The 17,831-nt window shown below is 40.9% G+C and overlaps 1 protein-coding gene across 13 annotated transcripts in view; it reads right to left on the bottom strand.

Annotated features, from left to right (window-relative positions):
* Positions 1-17,831, bottom strand: part of UNC80 (unc-80 homolog, NALCN channel complex subunit) — a 230,571-nt gene that overhangs the window by 83,812 nt on the left and 128,928 nt on the right. For 10 of the 13 annotated variants that reach the window (XM_059875656.1, XM_059875640.1, XM_024976253.2 and 7 more), the window contains exons 27-31: positions 16,175-16,378; positions 14,079-14,179; positions 10,689-10,889; positions 2,835-2,942; positions 741-879 (exon numbers count right to left, since the gene is read on the bottom strand). In XM_059875656.1, coding sequence (XP_059731639.1) covers positions 741-879; positions 2,835-2,942; positions 10,689-10,889; positions 14,079-14,179; positions 16,175-16,378 — 753 coding nt within the window. The remainder of the gene's footprint in view (positions 1-740; positions 880-2,834; positions 2,943-10,688; positions 10,890-14,078; positions 14,180-16,174; positions 16,379-17,831) is intronic. The other 3 variants (XM_024976259.2, XM_059875659.1, NM_001206563.1) reach the window with 1 other exon arrangement.

The following is a 17,831-nucleotide window of genomic DNA, read 5'->3' as shown; positions in this document are numbered from 1 at the left end:
ATGTAGCTGCCTCCAAATGTCTTGTTAGAATAAAATATAATAATATATGAAAAAATGCTTTGTGACATCAAAAGTACTATATATGCATAGTTTATAGAAGGTTTCCTGGGAAATTTAAAAATTGCCACCTCTGAGAAAGAGGACTGGGAGTCATGGAATAGAGGGTGACGGTTTTAAATTTCATACACTTTTACATTATTTGAATTTTTACTATGTATTTTTCAATTAAAGTAACCATACAAAATTAAAGGAATATGCACAAAAAGTGGAAAATGATGAAGAATCCAGATTTTTGCCTCTACCATTTACTAGCTACATGGCTTTGGACACATCACGTAAATTTTAGACATTTGTTTCAATACTGTAATTTGAACACAGAACATGACTTACCTAAGAGTTAATAAAATTAACGATGGTAGTTCATGGTCAGTCTGGGAAATCACAACACACACAAAAGAACCTTTTGTGAAATACAGTGAAGATGTAGGTTCTGGGGGAGATCATTGTAATTTTTAACATCCTGGGACAGACATGCTGCCTTTGTGCAGACTACACAGAAACATGAACAGTGTATACAGAGAGCCTAGGCCTGTTTCCCTTTAGTGCACGGCTCTGTTTGGAGATCCAGCCACTGCTACCAATGTGACCTCAGCGTGAAGATGGAATGAATGTGCCTTGCTGTTGTTGAGACACTGGGATGAATGGCAGCAGGACCAGGGTCCTGGGGGGCCTATCTTTACCTGCCGCCCCCGCCATATGCTCATCCATGCTGAGCAGGAGCTCCCAGGCAGCTGGCTGGATGTCTCCATACATCTCCTCTGTCAGAATTGGTGCGGCCTTGATCAGTAGAGATAAGGGAGCAGGCGACAGGCTCATCACCTGCAAAAAAGATGGAAATGATGTCTTAAAACCATCGAAGACACTGGTTGTTGTCCTCTTGAAAGTTAAGTGTCGCTTCTCTCTCCATTTTCCTTAAATGACCTTAAAATACTTTTTAAAGTGGGAACATATCTGGCATGATGTATAGTAAGTAAGCTTTATACCCTATTAGTTGATGTATAATTGTCCCAAATTATATTATTTTAAAACACTTTTACCACAAAAGTAATTTGTAACCACCTAGGGAGTAAACTCGGAGAAGGCAATGGCACCCCACTCCAGTACTCTTGCCTGGAAAATCCCATGGATGAAGAAGCCTGGTAGGCTGTAGTCCATGGGGTCACTAAGAGTCCGGCATGACTAAGCGACTTCACTTTCACTTTTCTCTTTCATGCATTGGAGAAGGAAATGGCAACCCACTCCAATATTCTTGCCTGGAGAATCCCAGGGACAGAGGAGCCTAGTGGGCTGCGGTCTGTGGGGTCGCACAGAGTCGGACACGACTGAAGTGACTTAGCAGCAGCAGCAGCAGGGACTAAACTGTAGAATAAGTACAACTCTCTGAGAAAAAAGGATTTTAGTCAGTAAATCTTTGTGTTAAAAGTCCGGTGGACCTTCACAGCATCTTATTTTCCTTCCTATTAGGAATGATTTCCATTGAAAGCTGTGAGCAGCCTCTAATTTATAAAGGAGTTCCATTCAGAAAGTTAGTTTTCTAAGCCAGTGAACTTGGATGGTATTTCTCCTTCAAAATATTATACAGTGTGGTTATTAGTCCAGGTTAGCCCACAAAATACTATTTAATTCATTATTATAAATAAGTGAGGTAAAAAATGTCAGTTTGGGGCAAGCCTGTCTTTAGCCATCATTTAAAACACTTTCTAGAAAAACATGAAATTTTTTTCTCTCTTCCCCTGGAAAATGTATTATGATTTAGAGTTCAGGTTGTAATAACAACATAACTTTGTGAAGCCCTGGATAAGTAGGTAAGTGTACTGTCTCTTTTAATTCATGCAGTGATCCTTTGAGATGGGTCCAGTGTTGCTGCTGCTGCTGCTGCTAAGTCGCTTCAGTCGTGTCTGACTCTGTGCGACCCCATAGATGGCAGCCCACCAGGTTCCCCCATCCCTGGGATTCTCCAGGCAAGAACACTGGAGTGGGTTGCCATTTCCTCCTCCAATGCATGAAAGTGAAAAGTGAAAAGTGAAACTGAAGTCGCTCAGTTGTGTCCGACCCTCAGCGACCCCATGGACTGCAGCCTTCCAGGCTCCTCCATCCATGGGATTTTTCCAGGCAAGAGTACTGGAGCGGGGTCCCACTGCCTTCTCTGGGGTCCAGTGTTAAAATCCCCATTTTAGAGATCAAGCAACTAAAACTAAGGGAAATTAACTTGCCCAAGGTCCCAGAGCCAGAGCAGCAGGTATAGGATCTGAACCCAGATTGTCTCATTCCAAGACCTGTGAGCATCACTACCACAGACTGGTAGGAAGCTGGCTCCACTAGAGTGGAAAGAGGCATGGTTCTAACCAAGCTTCCTTGTCTTTATGGAAGTTGGCTGTCCAGCAAGAAGGGATATTTTTTTTCTTGTATACTTGGTAGCACTCTTTCTCACCAAATTAGAGGGGGCTGTTATGCCAACACTGTGCCAATTGGCATTGTATATCCCAAATTTTTGTTGTTGTTGTTCAGTTGCTCAGTCATGTCCAGCTCTTTGCAACCCCATGGACTGCAGCACGCCAGGCTTCCCTGTCCTTCACTATCTCCTGGAGTTTGCTCAAACTCATGTCCATGGAGTCAATGGTGTCATCCAACCATCTCGTCTTCTTTTGCACCCTTCTCCTCCTCCCTTCAATCTTTCCCAGCATCAGGGACTTTTCCAAACATTAGTAATAAGGATATCTGAAGTTCCCTCCCTATTCCTGCTTCATGAATGTTTTCAAATCATGTATTAATACCTGTAGTCTAATATATTTCAGCATCCCAGAGTCCTTCTTCCCCTCCAGGTTGGCATCTGAAACTCTCTTCTTCAGAGAAGGTGTTCTCAGGCATGATTTATCTGAGCACTGGAAAGAACATGAGACAGATGACAAAGCGTGTTGTGCACTCTTAAAATCCAGCAATGCTGTTTTCCCCCAGTTCTCCAGATAACCACTTCTAACGCACCAGATGATGTAAGGCCTTTTAATGGGTCAGCACTTTCTGAAAGCGATAAAAGCAGTTAAGTTAGTTATGAAAAGGGCACTTAGAGATGTTTAGCAACAAACTCCTCTTTTACCACTGAGGAGACCAGGATCCAGAGAGGTGGAGTAGCTTGCTGTGCTAAATCGCTTCAGTAGTGTCCAACTCTGTGCGACCCTACGAACTGTAGCCTGCCAGGCTCTTCTGTCCATGGGACTTTCCAGGCAAGAATATTAGAGTGGATTACCATATCCTTCTCCAGGATCTTCCTGATCCAGGGATCAAACCAGTGTGTCTTACATCTAGTCTGCACTGGCAGGTGGGGTCTTTGCCACTAGTGCCACCTGGGAAGCCCATAGAGTAGCTTGACCAAACTGCGAAGCTGGTTATTAGCAGAATAAGGAAAGGACAGGCTCTCCCGACTTCCATTTCAGGGCTAATTATATTTCCACCAAGCTGTTAAAAGCACAAATCTTTTAAAATATTGTGAGTTAAAATCCACTCTCTCTAATAGTCCCTCTAAAGGGTTGGATGCTACAAGTCAATCAATTGGAAGAGAAAATATTTCACAGGGAAGTGTTAGGAAGTGAAAGGTAAAAGACCCATCAAGGAAATATGAGTTCATAATCATCTATCATCCAGGTAAAGTGTTTTTTTTTAATCATAGTTGTCTATATGAGACAGCAGCTCTTCTTTCAAACCATCCCCTCAACCAGCTTAAAATAGCCCTGACTCACTAGCACTCACACAGAGGAGACAATTTCTTCCCCTGACTCTGTACATGACAAGGAATGGAGTGGACAGTGCAGCTGGAAGGATGGTCACTCTGATGTTGGCAGGCCCTTGTTTATTTATCCTGAGTCCTCTATTTTTGCACTCCAGGCTGTGCTAAAAGGGAATCCATCCCTTTGCACAGTATAAGGGCTCATTTGTTTTTCCAGTGCCATGTCAATGAAACACTCTCTCCCTCGATGCCAAGGGAAAAAAAATGAACTCCTTAAGAATTTTTGAACAGAGCTTCACAGTGTTACAGATGGAAATATTTTGAAAGAAAAAGCAAAGCTGAAACTACATGCATGTTTCAAGAAAGTCTTTCAAAACTGACAAAAAGACCCAAGACAATGCATCTATTATGTGACTGGTATGGAATGAACTTTTAAATGAATCTACTTGGAAACAAATGAACCAGAGCTCTCGTTGTGTTTTCTAAAGATTAAAAAAAAGTGGAGGCATATACTTGGGAATACATATCATTTGGGGAGAGAAATTCTGCATTGCTTTTTTTCCCCTTGTGAAAGTAAAAGCAATATGTAATATACATATTGTGCCTGTTTTATATAATTTTAAAGCTATTCTAAAATCATATATGGCAATCATTTTCCATATAAATGTAGCAGTATATCTGATTTACTTTTTTTTAAGTCAAGGTATTCAAAAAGCAGCAACTTTCTGCTTTTATTCTATTTATAAAAAACACATGCAAATTGCAGAATACCTGGAAAATACAGAAAAACTATGAAGAAAGAAACCAAAATCTCCATAATACCCAACTCAGGGATAGTCATTGTTTGATTTCTTTCAGATTTTTGTCCCCCTACACAGCAAAGCTGTGATGATGCTATGTATGTGGCACAAAGTTTTGTTTTTTAACTTTTTATTTTGTATCGGGGTATAGTCGATGAACAATGTTGTGAGAGTTTCAAGTACACTGTGAAGGGACTCAGCCATACATACACGTGTCCATTCTCTTTCAAACTCCCCTCCCATCCAGAATGAGTGGCACACAGTTTTAAACATTTCATTTCATTATGATAGTATGATGATGATTTCCCCAGGTCATTACAGTTCTTTTAAAATATGGTTTTTTAATTTTTAGAATATTTTATTGCTTTCTCATTTGGCTGGACATTTTGTCCTTTCAGGGTTACTTCTGAATAATACTTTTGATTAATTTATGGGAATTTTAACCAGGCAGATAAAGAAAAATACTCAGAAGAAAAAGGACAAACATTTATGTCTCTCACACTCTGGGACATGTAGACTTCTGTTTAATCCTGTCTGCTGGGGACAGAGGGTATAAGTCAAGCTTCTCAGATATCAGATATGTAGTATCCCAGCATGCATGCTTAAGCATGGTGTGTTCTGCCAGCTTCAAGATAATTAGGGTGTTTGTTATAGTGGAAAGGGAAGGGAATTGGAAAGGCTTTTACACTAGGGTGATGGACTAATAACTCTCCTTAAGTGTCCTGTTTGGGCCTAAAAGATAGATATTAAAGATGGGTACACATGTGAGGGGCATTTCAGTATATTACATGAGGTTCCTGAAGTCCTATACTGGTGTGACTCTGATTCAGACTAACAAAGTTATCATCAGTTGCTTTTTGATTTGGTAACTTGTTGTAGGAGACTAGTTTTGAAGGCATCTGTTTGTTATTAGTAGGGGCTTCCCAGGTGGCTCATTGTTAAAGAATTTGCCTGAAATGCAGGAGATGCAGGTTTGATTCCTGGGTCAGGAAGATCCCTTGGAGTAGGAAATGGTAACTCACTCCAGTATTCTTGCCTGGAAAATCCCATGGACTGAGGAGCCTGGCAGGCACAGTCCGTGGAGTCAGAAAGAGTAGGACATGACTTAGCGAGTAAAAAACAACAAACAAACAACCTTTTATTTGCATGATGCATGATAAGTCACTTCAGTTGTGTCCAACTCTGTCTGACCCTATGGACCGTAGCCCAACAGGCTCCTCTGTCCATGGGATTCTCCAGGCAAATACTGGAGTGGGTTACCATTTCCTTCTCCAACCTTTTATTTACCTCTCCTTTTAAACTGAAAGGAGAAAAAAATGTTTTATCCACTCCAATTACCTCTTTAGGTGGCTCAGAGGTTAAAGCATCTGCCTGCAATTCAGGAAACATGGGTTCGATCCCTGGGTTGGGAAGATCCCCTGGAGAAGGAAATGGCAACCCACTCCAGTATTCTTGCCTGGAGAATCCCATGGACGGAGGAACCTGGTGGGCTACAGTCCACGGGGTCGCAAAGAGTCAGACATAGCAAGTACTAATTGAACATGTACTCTATTTAGAACATAGCATTAGACAAGGTATGGATATATAGGAAAAATAAAAAAATTCTTTGGTGAATTTACCTTTAGGTGAAAGTGATATATAACAAGGTTAGAAGTGCACTAACCAGGCTAATGGAACATAGTGAGGCTTTGAGCACTGAAATGAAGATTAGCATATTGATCAGAGTTAGAAGGGTTACAAAATGTAGTAGCTGCCATAAATATATTCTGCCATAAAAACCGATTAAAAAGGAAACAGGAATGAAATACCAATTGCTCTTAGTCTTGATTTTAATCAGAACCACTGCTTTTAGCCTTGATTTATGGCCTATTCTGTTTTCATCTGGGCTCTGGAAATGTGCACATTGTTCATTTATGTGACAAATTCAGAACAAGCAAATGGAAACATCATGAGAAAATGAAAAGAAAAAGCTTGAACAGGAGGCTGGCATTTTGGAAATATAATGTTTATCACTGAAGACTCAATACATCTTTTCAGCTCTCCATTGGCATGACTAATTTAAATGTGTTAAGGTTAGGGAACATTTACCCTTGTTTCCTTTCCCTTTCCCTTTCAGAAATGTGGGATTTCCCTCGTGGCTCAGACGGTAAAGAATCTGCCTGCAACGTGGGTTCTATCCCTGGGTTGGAAAGATCCCCTGGAGAAGGGAACAACTACCCACTCTAGTATTCTGGCCTAGAGAATTCCATGGACAGAGGAGCCTGGCAGGCTACAGTCTGTGGGGTTGCAGAGTCAGACATGACTGAGCGACTTTCACTTACACTCACTCTTCAGAAATGTGAGCAATCTGTAAGGTTGGTAACATTTTCTGCTGCTTCAGGCTGCTTTGTCCTTCATGGCCCAGAAGTGGAGGGCATTCAATGAAACACGCTAGAACCCTAAAGCCCACTCGCTCATTCAATATTATTGTCCCTTTGCCATAGTGAGGTTCTCTGTTAGGTATTACACAGAATACAAAATGTGTAAGACTGCCTCAGTTCTCGAGAAGTTTTATAATTAAGTGGCAGAAGATAAATAGGGGTGTAAGTAGCCCCATTTTGTAGGCAGAGGGATCTTAAAAGCTCTCAGTGCTATATCACAGGATGAAGACTAAAATCCTTCCCACAGCCTCAGAGGACAAGAGCACAGACGACCGCAGTACATAATGAGGCTGCACAAGCAAGCAGAGAGCAGGCCAGGTTGAACCTCGTCCTCAGCCTTGGTGCTCCCTCTTCTCTCTGGTTGGAGAGTTCTGTATTCAGTTAACATCTGGGCATCCTTCAGCCAAAACTCATCTGTCACTTTATTGGAGATACTGCCTTATCTCCCCCGATAAGTTCAAAGTCTCATTCATAAGATCTCTCAGCACAGAGTTTTCTCCTTTATTGTGCTTATCCTGCTGCAATTTTACACCAACTTAGGGATGCTTAGTTGATTAATTTCTGTCTCTCAGCTAGACTGTGTGCATCATACAAGGACAGTGCCATATCTCTGTGGCCATTATTATATCTAGCCCACAGTATGGACTCAGTATGGTCCATAAAGTCTTTAAAATTTGTTGAATAAACACATGGATTGATGGATGAATTAATGAATGAATAATATGAAAAGCAGAATAAAACACCATTATAGTTTAGAGGAAGAAGGGAACAAAAAAATGAAATTAATCATCCACCTGCAGTGTCCTGTGGTGAACACTAGGGAGATCAGAAAAGGTTTCAAAGAGGAGGTGGCACTTAAATTGGATCTTGAAGGATGTTTGGGTTCAGCCACATATAGATTACAGGTGAAGATATGACTGGAGCAAAGGTATGGAAGAAATCTCAGTGTGTACATGATGAACAATGAACATTAATTTAGTTTGGTGTATTTTTATAATTTTCAACATATTTTATAGGTTTTCTTACACAGGTAAGGGAGTTTTTATAGGAAGGATAGCTTATCTAAATAAGTTTTCTTTGGATGTAGTATCATTTATGTTTGAGATACATACATGCACAAATATGTATATATATGTTTATAGATAGGTATGTATACATATACATTTCAAACATAAATGACACGTCCATATATATGTATACATGTATAAGAATATATGCACATATATATTTTTCTTTTTATGTCATCATTTAGCAGTTTATGTAATTTTCCCACCTGATCTTTCCTTAGAATCTGTGTTTTCCGAATATCATGAGATGTAAGAGAGTTTAATTGAAAAAGCCCTGACTTTGATAATCCATGTTCCTAAACTAAAGGCTAGCTGAATATGTTCTAGATATTGTGGACAATGGGATTGTGGACAATCCCATCTTTTTTAACTTCAATGTTTTCATCTGTAAAATGGAGTGAAGAGTATCTACTGAACAAGATTTGTAAGAATTTAAAAGTACATTGTCAATGATGTATACTTTGTCATACACATGTTTCAGAAAAAACACTAAAAGGTCATATCCCAGAAGGGAAATTATCACATTTATGAGATGTACAAGATATACAATTTTTTCTTTAGGAGCTCTTGTATTAGCCAAAATCACTTCCTTGTACTTGCATACTTTAAAAAGAGTTGGACTATAAAGAAAGCTGAACACAGAAAAATTGATGCTTTTGAACTGTGGTGTTGGAGAAGACTCTTGAGAGTCCCTTGGACTGCAAGAAGATCCAACCAGTCCATCCTAAAGGAGATCAGTCTTGGGTGTTCATTGGAAGGACTGATGTTGAAGCTGAAACTCCAATACTTTGGCCACATGATATGAAGAACTGACTCATTTGAAAAGACCCTGATGTTGGGAAAGATTGAGGACAGGAGGGGAAGGGGACAACAGAGGATGAGATGGTTGGATGGCATCACCGACTCAGTGGACATGAGTTTGGGTAAACTCCGGGAGTTGGTGATGGACAGGGAGGTCTGGTGTGCTGTGGTTCATGGGGTCACAAAGAGTCAGACAGGACTGAGTGATTGAACTGAACTGAATTAAATAAATCCCTTTTTCGAATGCTAAAGCATTACAAATTGCTATACAACTCAACTGTGCAGTTTTGTTATTGCGTATATTCTCTAGTTTGATTTGCATTTTATTGCCACCCTTCCACCTTACCAAACTTGGCTCACAAACTCTTTAGTAGAAAGATCCTCTGCTCCACTTACTTATTTTTTGTTTCTCCAAGGATATCTGGCCTCATATTATGCCAACAGCAGGTGCCCAATGAACACTCACTGAGATGAATAGGTATTATATAAAAATCTTTTGGCAAAACCACTTGGGAGAAGCAGCTGCAGACGCGGCCAGCAGCACACAGTGGCCATCATGCCTTCTTGGGGGCAGGTGGGTAACTCAGGGCTTCCCTGGCAGGAGCACGGCAACCCTGGTAACTGTCTTCATCTTCAGCCAGCTCAGCTGTCCAGTTGTCAGGAAAGTACAGCTGAATACTGAGAAAACGTAATCACTTCTCGAAGATGTTTCCTTTAGTCTGATTTGACTCTATTATTTGTCAGTGAAAAGTTGGGCTATTTATTACTTATTTCTTAAGATAAAACTGTATCAGTTTCCTGTTACTGCAAAAAAAAAAAAAAAAAAAAAAAGGACCACAATCTTTTTGGCAAAAAATAGCACAAATATTATTTTGGCAAAAAATAAAAAATGATTTTAACAGTTTTCTAGGTCAGAAGTTGAAAATGGACTGGCAGGACTGTGTTCCTTCTGGGGAAATCATTCATTTCCTTGTCCTCTCCAGCTCCTAGAGGCTGCCTAGGCTCACTACCGTGCCTGACTTCTGCTTCTATTGTCGCAACTCCATCTCTGACTATGTTAGGCCCACTTGGATAATCCAGAATAATCTCCTATTATATGATTCTTGATTTATTCACCCAGGCAAGATCCCTTTTGCCAGGTGAGGTAACATATTCATGGTTCCAAGGATTAGAATTCAGATATCTTTAGGGGGACATTATTCTGCCTACCACAACAACTCATCAAAAACGCCCCTTTGAGTTTATATTTATTTGTCAAAATAAGACAAAACCCACAAAAAGAGTCTATATTTGCTCATGGACATGATGGCAAAGCACTTGTCTTTTCTGCACCAAAGAAATGGCAACACACTCCAGTATTCTTGCCTGGAGAATCCCAGGGACAGAGGAGTCTGGTGGGCTGCTGTCTATGGGGTCACACAGAGTCGGACACGACTGAAGTGACTTAGCAGCAGCAGCTTCTAAAGTGAAAGTTTTAGTTGCTCAGTCGCGTGCGACTCTGCGACACCATGAACTGTAGCCCACCAAGCTCCTCTGTCCATGGAATTCTCCAGGCAGGAATACTGGAGTGGGTTGCTATTCCCTACTCCAGGAGATCTTCCCAATCCAGGGACTGAACCGGGTCTCCTGCATTGCAGGCAGATTCTTTACCAGCTGAGCTCCCAGGGAGGCTACCCGTTATCTATCTTTGCTCGAAACCACACAGACCTGTAGCCAGGTTTATACCACTGCAGTGGGCTGAAATTTGCATTTACAGAGAAAAGATTGTTAGGACATTTTTTCCCTCTCACTGGTATATACCATGTGATCATTCACTCACCTCTTTCTGCTTCTTGCCCCGGAGAGCCACGTTGCTGATGCTGTTGCTCTCACGGAGGGAGTCCACAGTGTCTCCGTAGAGCAGCTTAATGGCCCTGACCAGCCGGGCACAGGAGCGGCTGTGGTGCAGGTAGCAGTGAGGGTGACAGTAGTCGATGTGGGTGCAGATGAAGCTCTGCTGGTTGCACAGCAAGATCATGACCTGGAACACAGACATCACTGAGGCTCAGCCAGGGCACAGGCCAATCGTGAGCCACGATGTGGGGTAGAACATGAAAAGTCAGAACGTCAACTTTCCTTAATGGGTCTTAAAATCACAGTAATTCCATGAGAGAACAGTAATTCCCACAAGAGAACAACGACTTACAAGCCTTTATGTACTTGACTTCTTTTGCTCCCTGGATTCACACTGACAGAAAGCTCTTTTTGAAACAATAAAAAGTTCAGTGATCTTCAAAAACTTGGAAGTGTATGATTCCCAGATATTTTCAAATGATTCCAAACTTAAAATATATTATTTTTTTCAGCTCTGATGTTGTAGAAGGAGCCCGTAGAAGAGCAGAAAATGATGAGAAGTTCCATCCCAAAGGATTTGGCTGGCCTTTGACAGCTGTGGGATGTCTTTAACTCCAGCCCACCTACATGGAACTTGAAAATATTTCTGTATCTTCCACCCTGGCCTCTAACCTTCAACTGGGCTTGAATCCACTGTAGAACTTCGTTTCCTCTCTCTACAAACAATTTGCTTTCAGCTTTGGGTTATTCTAGCTCCTCACTTGTGGCTTGATCTGGCTCAAATTCTCATATCTCCTAGACTTCCCAAATAGGATTCCAGAAAAGAACTCAGTTGATTTAAAGGATAGGGTTATTTTAAGAAAAGGAATGAAGGCCCTAGGGTTTAAAACTTCTTAAGTTGCTTTCCTAAAAAGGGAATAGCATTCCTAAAGATGCAAGTTTAGTCAAATCTGCATACAGTAATCTTTTGAATGATTCTGTCCTTCATGAAACTAGTTCCAACCCCAACACCTAACCTGTGAGGTGCCATATTGGATGCAGAACATAAAATAAGTCTACATGAATAAGACCAATCAGACCTACTAGGCAAGGATGCCATGCATTTCCTTGGAAGAAGAGGTCTGCTTACCATGAGACAAAGGTAAACAGTAAAAATGCACTCCTGTCAAAGTCATCTAACAATATCTCACACTCTTCAAAGTTTAAAAAATACAGGTTTTGTGTGAGCAGAATATCCAGATCTCTCTCAAGATTCATTGAAGATGCCCAACATTTCTGTTTATACTGATATGAGGCAGGGCACAAATAAGAACTGTAAGGTTTCCCTTGTTATTCTTGAACCTGGACAAAACCTGGTTCTTTGACTAACAAAACTGACAAACTTCTAGCAAGACTGATCAAGAAAAGAGAAAGCAAAGATATAACCTATCAATATCAGAAACAGTAAAGGCACATCACTGTAAATCCCACAGAATCTAAGATGATCTTAAGAGACTATATAAACATCTATTTGCTAATAAATGTGAATACTTGGATAAAATCAACAAATTTCTAGGGAAAAAAAAATCAATCTGCTTAAACAGATCCCAGAAGAAACAGAAATCTGAATGATTTTAATCATATGACATGAATTAAATATATAATTAAAGACTTTCCTACAAAGAAATTTTTAGGTCTAGAAGATTCACCAGTTATTTTGAAAAAATATCTCTGGTCTTAAACACAAACACTTCTAGAGGGCTAACATGGTACCGAAAACTAAAATGCATTATTGAATAAAACTGAAGCAATTCAGGACTTCCCTGGTAATGCCAGCAGATCAGAACACACCTGCCAATGAAGGGGACACAGGTTTAATCTCTTGTCCAGGAAGATTCACATGCCAGGGAGCAACTCAGTCCATGTGCACAACTACTGAGCCTGTACTCTAGAGCCTGCGCCAAAACTACTGAGGCCCGTGCGCCTGGACCTTGTGCTCTGCAACAAGAGAAGCTACCACAATGAGAAGTCAGCAAGTAGTCCCCAGTAGCCGCAACTAGAGAAAGTCCGAGCAAAGCCATGAAGACCCAATCCAGCGCAGTCAAAAAATAAACAAACAATTAAAAAACATGAAAATAAAATTGAAGAGATCTTAAATAAATAATGGAGCATAAGTTAAGGGAGGGTAGACCACTTTATACATTAGAAACTTAATAAAGAATTTCAATTCCTCAATTTTAACTATCTTTATATTCAATATAAGGCTGCTGTAGAAGCTTTTTTTTATGGAAACTAACAAGGTTATTTTAATAGAAATGAATATAGCCAAGAATAGACCATGTCATCCTGAAGAACAGAGCTAGAGGATTTACACTTAAGTGAGCGAAAGCAACCAGACACAACAGAGTACCTAGCATATGACATGCATTTCAAAAACAAACAACACTAATCTTCCATGTTAGGATAGTAGTTACCAGGAAGGGAGGGTAGTATTTGGCAGAGGGCCTGGGTAGGGCTTCTAAGGTACTGCTAATGTTCTTCGTGACTTGGTGGTGGTTACACAGATGTGTCTACTTTATGAGAATTTATTGAGCCGTGCACATAGGTTTTGTATGCTTTTTAATATGTAGGTGTGACTTAACTACAAAGTTGACTTTAAAAATAGTTATCTCAGAGATTCTCAAAATCAGCTGGTTCTGGGAATCAGCCAGTTTCAAGGGCTATCCCTGTACATACCAGGCAGTGTGACATACCAGGCAGCCCTTATCTGACCCTACTAGAAGTCAAATGAAAGAGGAGATGGAGACATTCCATAACTAACATCAATAACAGTGCTGCCAGTACCCTGCCAACTGTGGATCTTACATATTACTTCCTGAGCTTTCTCTTCCTTTCTTCATGCCCTTGAAGTACAACCTGTGTTTGGGACTCCCTCTTGCCTGTGCCCTCAGGAGAGCCCTTTGAGGTGTGACCTTAATCATAGAATCTCCATGTCCTGGTTTACAGTTTGGTAGAATGCAGACTCAAGACTGACACCATGATCTTGCTCTCAGCACTTGTGAAAACTTGTGTAAAACTGATCATGAGGCCTTGACTGTGTTACCCGAGTTCTCTCGACCACCAACCTGGCCTGGTCCCTCAGGGTTCTCCCTGACTGACTCACAAGCCAACCATAACAAAGGACCCTTGGTCTTAGATAAGGTTCAAATGAATACAGTCCAGCAGAAGACCCATCTTAGTGAGGATCCAGAGGTTCAGCTGAAATGTGAACATATAGATTTCTAAGAGGCTGAAATGGATGGATATTTTTAGTATAGTCTTTTGTCCTCTCTTCACAGATCTGCCCCCAGTGCCAAAAGAAATTGATCTCAGGGCTCTTTCTGAGATGCCTACTTACATGAAGCCATGACATGTTCCTGTGGTAATTTTCCTCCACGCCGGCTGTACTCATGCCCTCGGGCTCAATGCTGGGCTCACTTGCACTCCAAGGACTCCCTTCTTCAAAAGAAAAACACCAAGAAAGGTTGTACTGTTCTGTCTCCCTGGAGAGCACATTGCTACGGTATCAGGGTCCATGCTTTTGAATCCTAGGGCACACTACCGTGGCCAATGGGTTACAGGGCATAGCATTGACTTTAGTGGAGGAATATTAATAGGAAATGTTCCCTTTACCACCAGCTGAACCAGCAATTACAAAGACATTTATGATCTCTGTTACAGTGGCTTCCATTTTGAGACATGGGAGCAGAGGAAAAAAAAAAAAAAAAAACACAGAGCCAAGTCCTTGAATTGCTGAGATGAGCAAGTTATTGGTTGAGTGTGCCCAAACCCATTCCAGACTGCCCAGACCTCGCAGGTGTAGGTAAGTAGGGACGCCAGCCAACCTGCAGTGGGCACAAAGGGTACTGCCACCTCCACTGGGACTGTGACCTCAGCTAGTGTAACTGCTCTTCACACCAGCTGGCTTTGCTATCAGAGCTACTTCAAAGATGGGTGGTGCCTCAAAAAAACGAAGGGAATTTGGAAGTAAATGTGCCCAGTTGTGGATAACTCTTTGTCCAAATTCCTCTCTGAAGGAGACATGTCGCAGGAATTCTTAGTATACTAGATATACTAGATAGTATACTAGACAACAAAGCTTTGCGCTCCAATCTACCAGCTTTTCTGGATATTTTCTATGACAAAACTATGCCTCTAGCTTGGACAGTTTGACTTAACTGGTTAGGCTAAAGGGATCAATTTAAATAATTAATTCAAATAATGTTTTTCCCCAAACTAACTGATGATACTGTTACAGCTCAGATCTGAAACTAAAGATGGCATGAGGCTTTTTTTCTATTATGTTCTTGAAAAATAGGCTGAATCTCAATTAATGCATAAATTAGCTATTTTCAAAGGGAAGGGTGGGTAGGTGTAGAAACATTTTCTATTTTAAATTCTCTTTGATTAAACATACTCAGCTCCTATTTCAGCAGGCTAAATTGATAATTTATCCACATTCCCTGGGTAACTTCTAACTAACTTCTGAAATAACTTACTTATAAAGAAGAGCTTTCCATTTTGGTTTTCACACAGGGACTGAATGGCAAAGAATATGTACTTCAATTTTTACCTAACAAATTCTAGACAGCTGGTGAGTTCTACTGGCATGCACATTTAATCTTTTTCTTGTCTCTTAAGATGATGATCAGAGCCCATAGGACTAACATATTTTGGGATTCACAGTCTCTTTGGGTCCTATGGTGACAGTCTACAACTCTAATATCCTGATTGTATATAAATCTGATTCTCAGGAGTTTGATATACTTTATAATCATTCCTAATTTATCTTTAGAGCATCTTTTCACTGTGGTTAAGGAGCACACAGAATTATTCTTATTGGGTAACTGGGAAAAACAAATTCCCAAGAAGTTAAGTGACTTGCTGAAGGTCACTAATCATTAGGTGTAGACAATCTTTCCTTTCTAAAATTTTGGTTGTTTTCACTGAGAAAGAGAGACTTTATTTTACAGAGTACATTAAGTCAGCTTAACATCAAGAGAATGTCTACATTTTGCTTTAAAGGTCCTGTTCAGAAGTATAAAGGCATAAAGCATTTGGATCTCAAAAAAAAAAAAAAATCTGTCGTCGTCACTAAAGTATTTTCTTTCCCTACTGTAGACTTCATATCCTCCCTGCTCAAGCTGTGGTCCTTGAACCAGCAGCATCAGTGTCACCATAAAGCTTGTTAAAAGGGCAGAATCTCAGCCTCCTATTTCAGAGATGCTGAATCAGATTCTGCGTTTTAACAAGCTCCCAGCTGACTCTGCACAGTAAGGTTGGAGCAGCCCTGCTCTGGAAGGCAACATCGTTTACAGACCCAGTGGGTACTCTAACCTACGACTCTGCCCTCCGACTATGGACCTGTGAGGAAATGGACTTGAGCTGTATGGGGATTTGGGCTCTGTCTTCCTACCCCCCACGTCCCTGCACACACCCACTCCTCTATGTTACCTAGGTCAGTGACAGTGTCCCTGCTTTGGGACAGCTGCAGCTCCTCAGCCTCAGACTCTGAGTCCTGCCGTGATAACTTGCTGCTCTTTAAGCTGCCGACCCGGCGAATGCTGGACAAGGAACCCCCCTTCTTCACCTGGAAACTGCGGGTTCCTTTAATCTGGAGCAGGCGGGAACCTCCTATCCTGATCTTCCTGCTGGGAACTGTATTAAAAGAATAAAATAGGGCTTTTTCCCCCTTAGTTCTCCCCAGTAAGCGTCAGAGCCAAGCTCTCCCCAACTTTGTCACTGAACAACCTCTTCTCTGCTGGTCTGGACAAGGAGCTTCTCCCAAGTGCCCAGCCAGGCAGCTTTGTTGGACGGGCAGGAGGCTGGGTCCACCAGGAAGGGCTGGTGCAGCTTCTTTCTTGGACACACAGCTCATCGGTGCTGGGAACAACCTGCTCTCTCTCTCTGGCCCAGAATTCACAAGCATGAGTGTGCCCTCACCATGGAGTCCTCCAAGACTGTTAGCATGTTGACATAGCATCATTGCTTGATTTCACAGAATCATCAGTCATGTGTTTTTGTCTTTTGAAATAGGACAGGCAGATTTATGTGAGTTTGGGAAACCCCATCATGGGAAACCCTTTCATTTGGGAATACCTCAATAAGAAATAAAAACAACAGTTGCTTCACTCTCCAACAATCAGCAGTGGGGTCCGCTCGGCTCCTCAGCAAAGGCACTAAAAGAACTGTTTTTTCAGTGGGGTGCTTTGGGTGAACACGAGTGTGAAATGGTTCCATTTTCAATGCGCCTAGTGATTGCTCCTCTTAGTCAAAAGGTTGGGTGAGATATGAGTCCAAAGGTTGCAACACCCTGCACCAACCTTACAGTCTACATACACCAAGAAGAACATGCATTACTCCTCTTTAGTGTTCTGGAAGAAACAGTCATCAGTGAGGAAAATTAAAGGGTAAAATAAACACGTTCAGCTAGAAACCTACTTTTTAATCAAAAGCATCCTTATTTCCCATAGTCATATCCACACCTCCTTCCTTTTCCTCTGAAGATCTGGGATTGTCACATACTGATACTGTAAGGGTGATTCTGAAAGTTCAGGGCTTCAAGTAATACTCAGGAAGGGGCTGTTTTTTTAAGTTTTCCTTCTTAAGACATGAACAAGATTTCTTACTAATTATGCAAGATACAGCTATTAATATTTTAGTCCCAATCAAGAAGATTGCATTTTAGTCTCAAGTTTCTTACCCATAGGAGAGTTAGTCTGTGACTGTGATAGAAGATTGTACCACTCCATAAAATGTTAATTAAGTATACACTTTTAGTGACATTTAAAGGAGCCTAGAAGATATCCTGTTGAATCATGTGAAATGTTTAATCTCTAATTTATACCCATGATTGAGAAAGACTAAAATTATCACCACTCAGCTGGCAATGGCTTCATGGAGCTCCCTGAACACATCTGGATAGAATTTCACATCCAGACAGAAGTTCTTGCAGCACAGTTGAATATATTCCATAAAGACCATAATGCTCAATTTTAGTAATAGCACAAACTCATCCACTGTATTTTTCAGTATTATTTTTAGGCACAATTGAGACTTTATGACTTATCTGAAATGCATTTGAAACAGAATATAGTTATTTTTAAAGACT

This window comes from Bos taurus, chromosome 2 (genome assembly GCF_002263795.3).
Source record: "Bos taurus isolate L1 Dominette 01449 registration number 42190680 breed Hereford chromosome 2, ARS-UCD2.0, whole genome shotgun sequence".
NCBI lineage: Eukaryota > Metazoa > Chordata > Mammalia > Artiodactyla > Bovidae > Bos > Bos taurus.
Note: the sequence above shows the minus strand (reverse complement) of the source record. Positions and strands in the feature narration are given on the sequence as shown.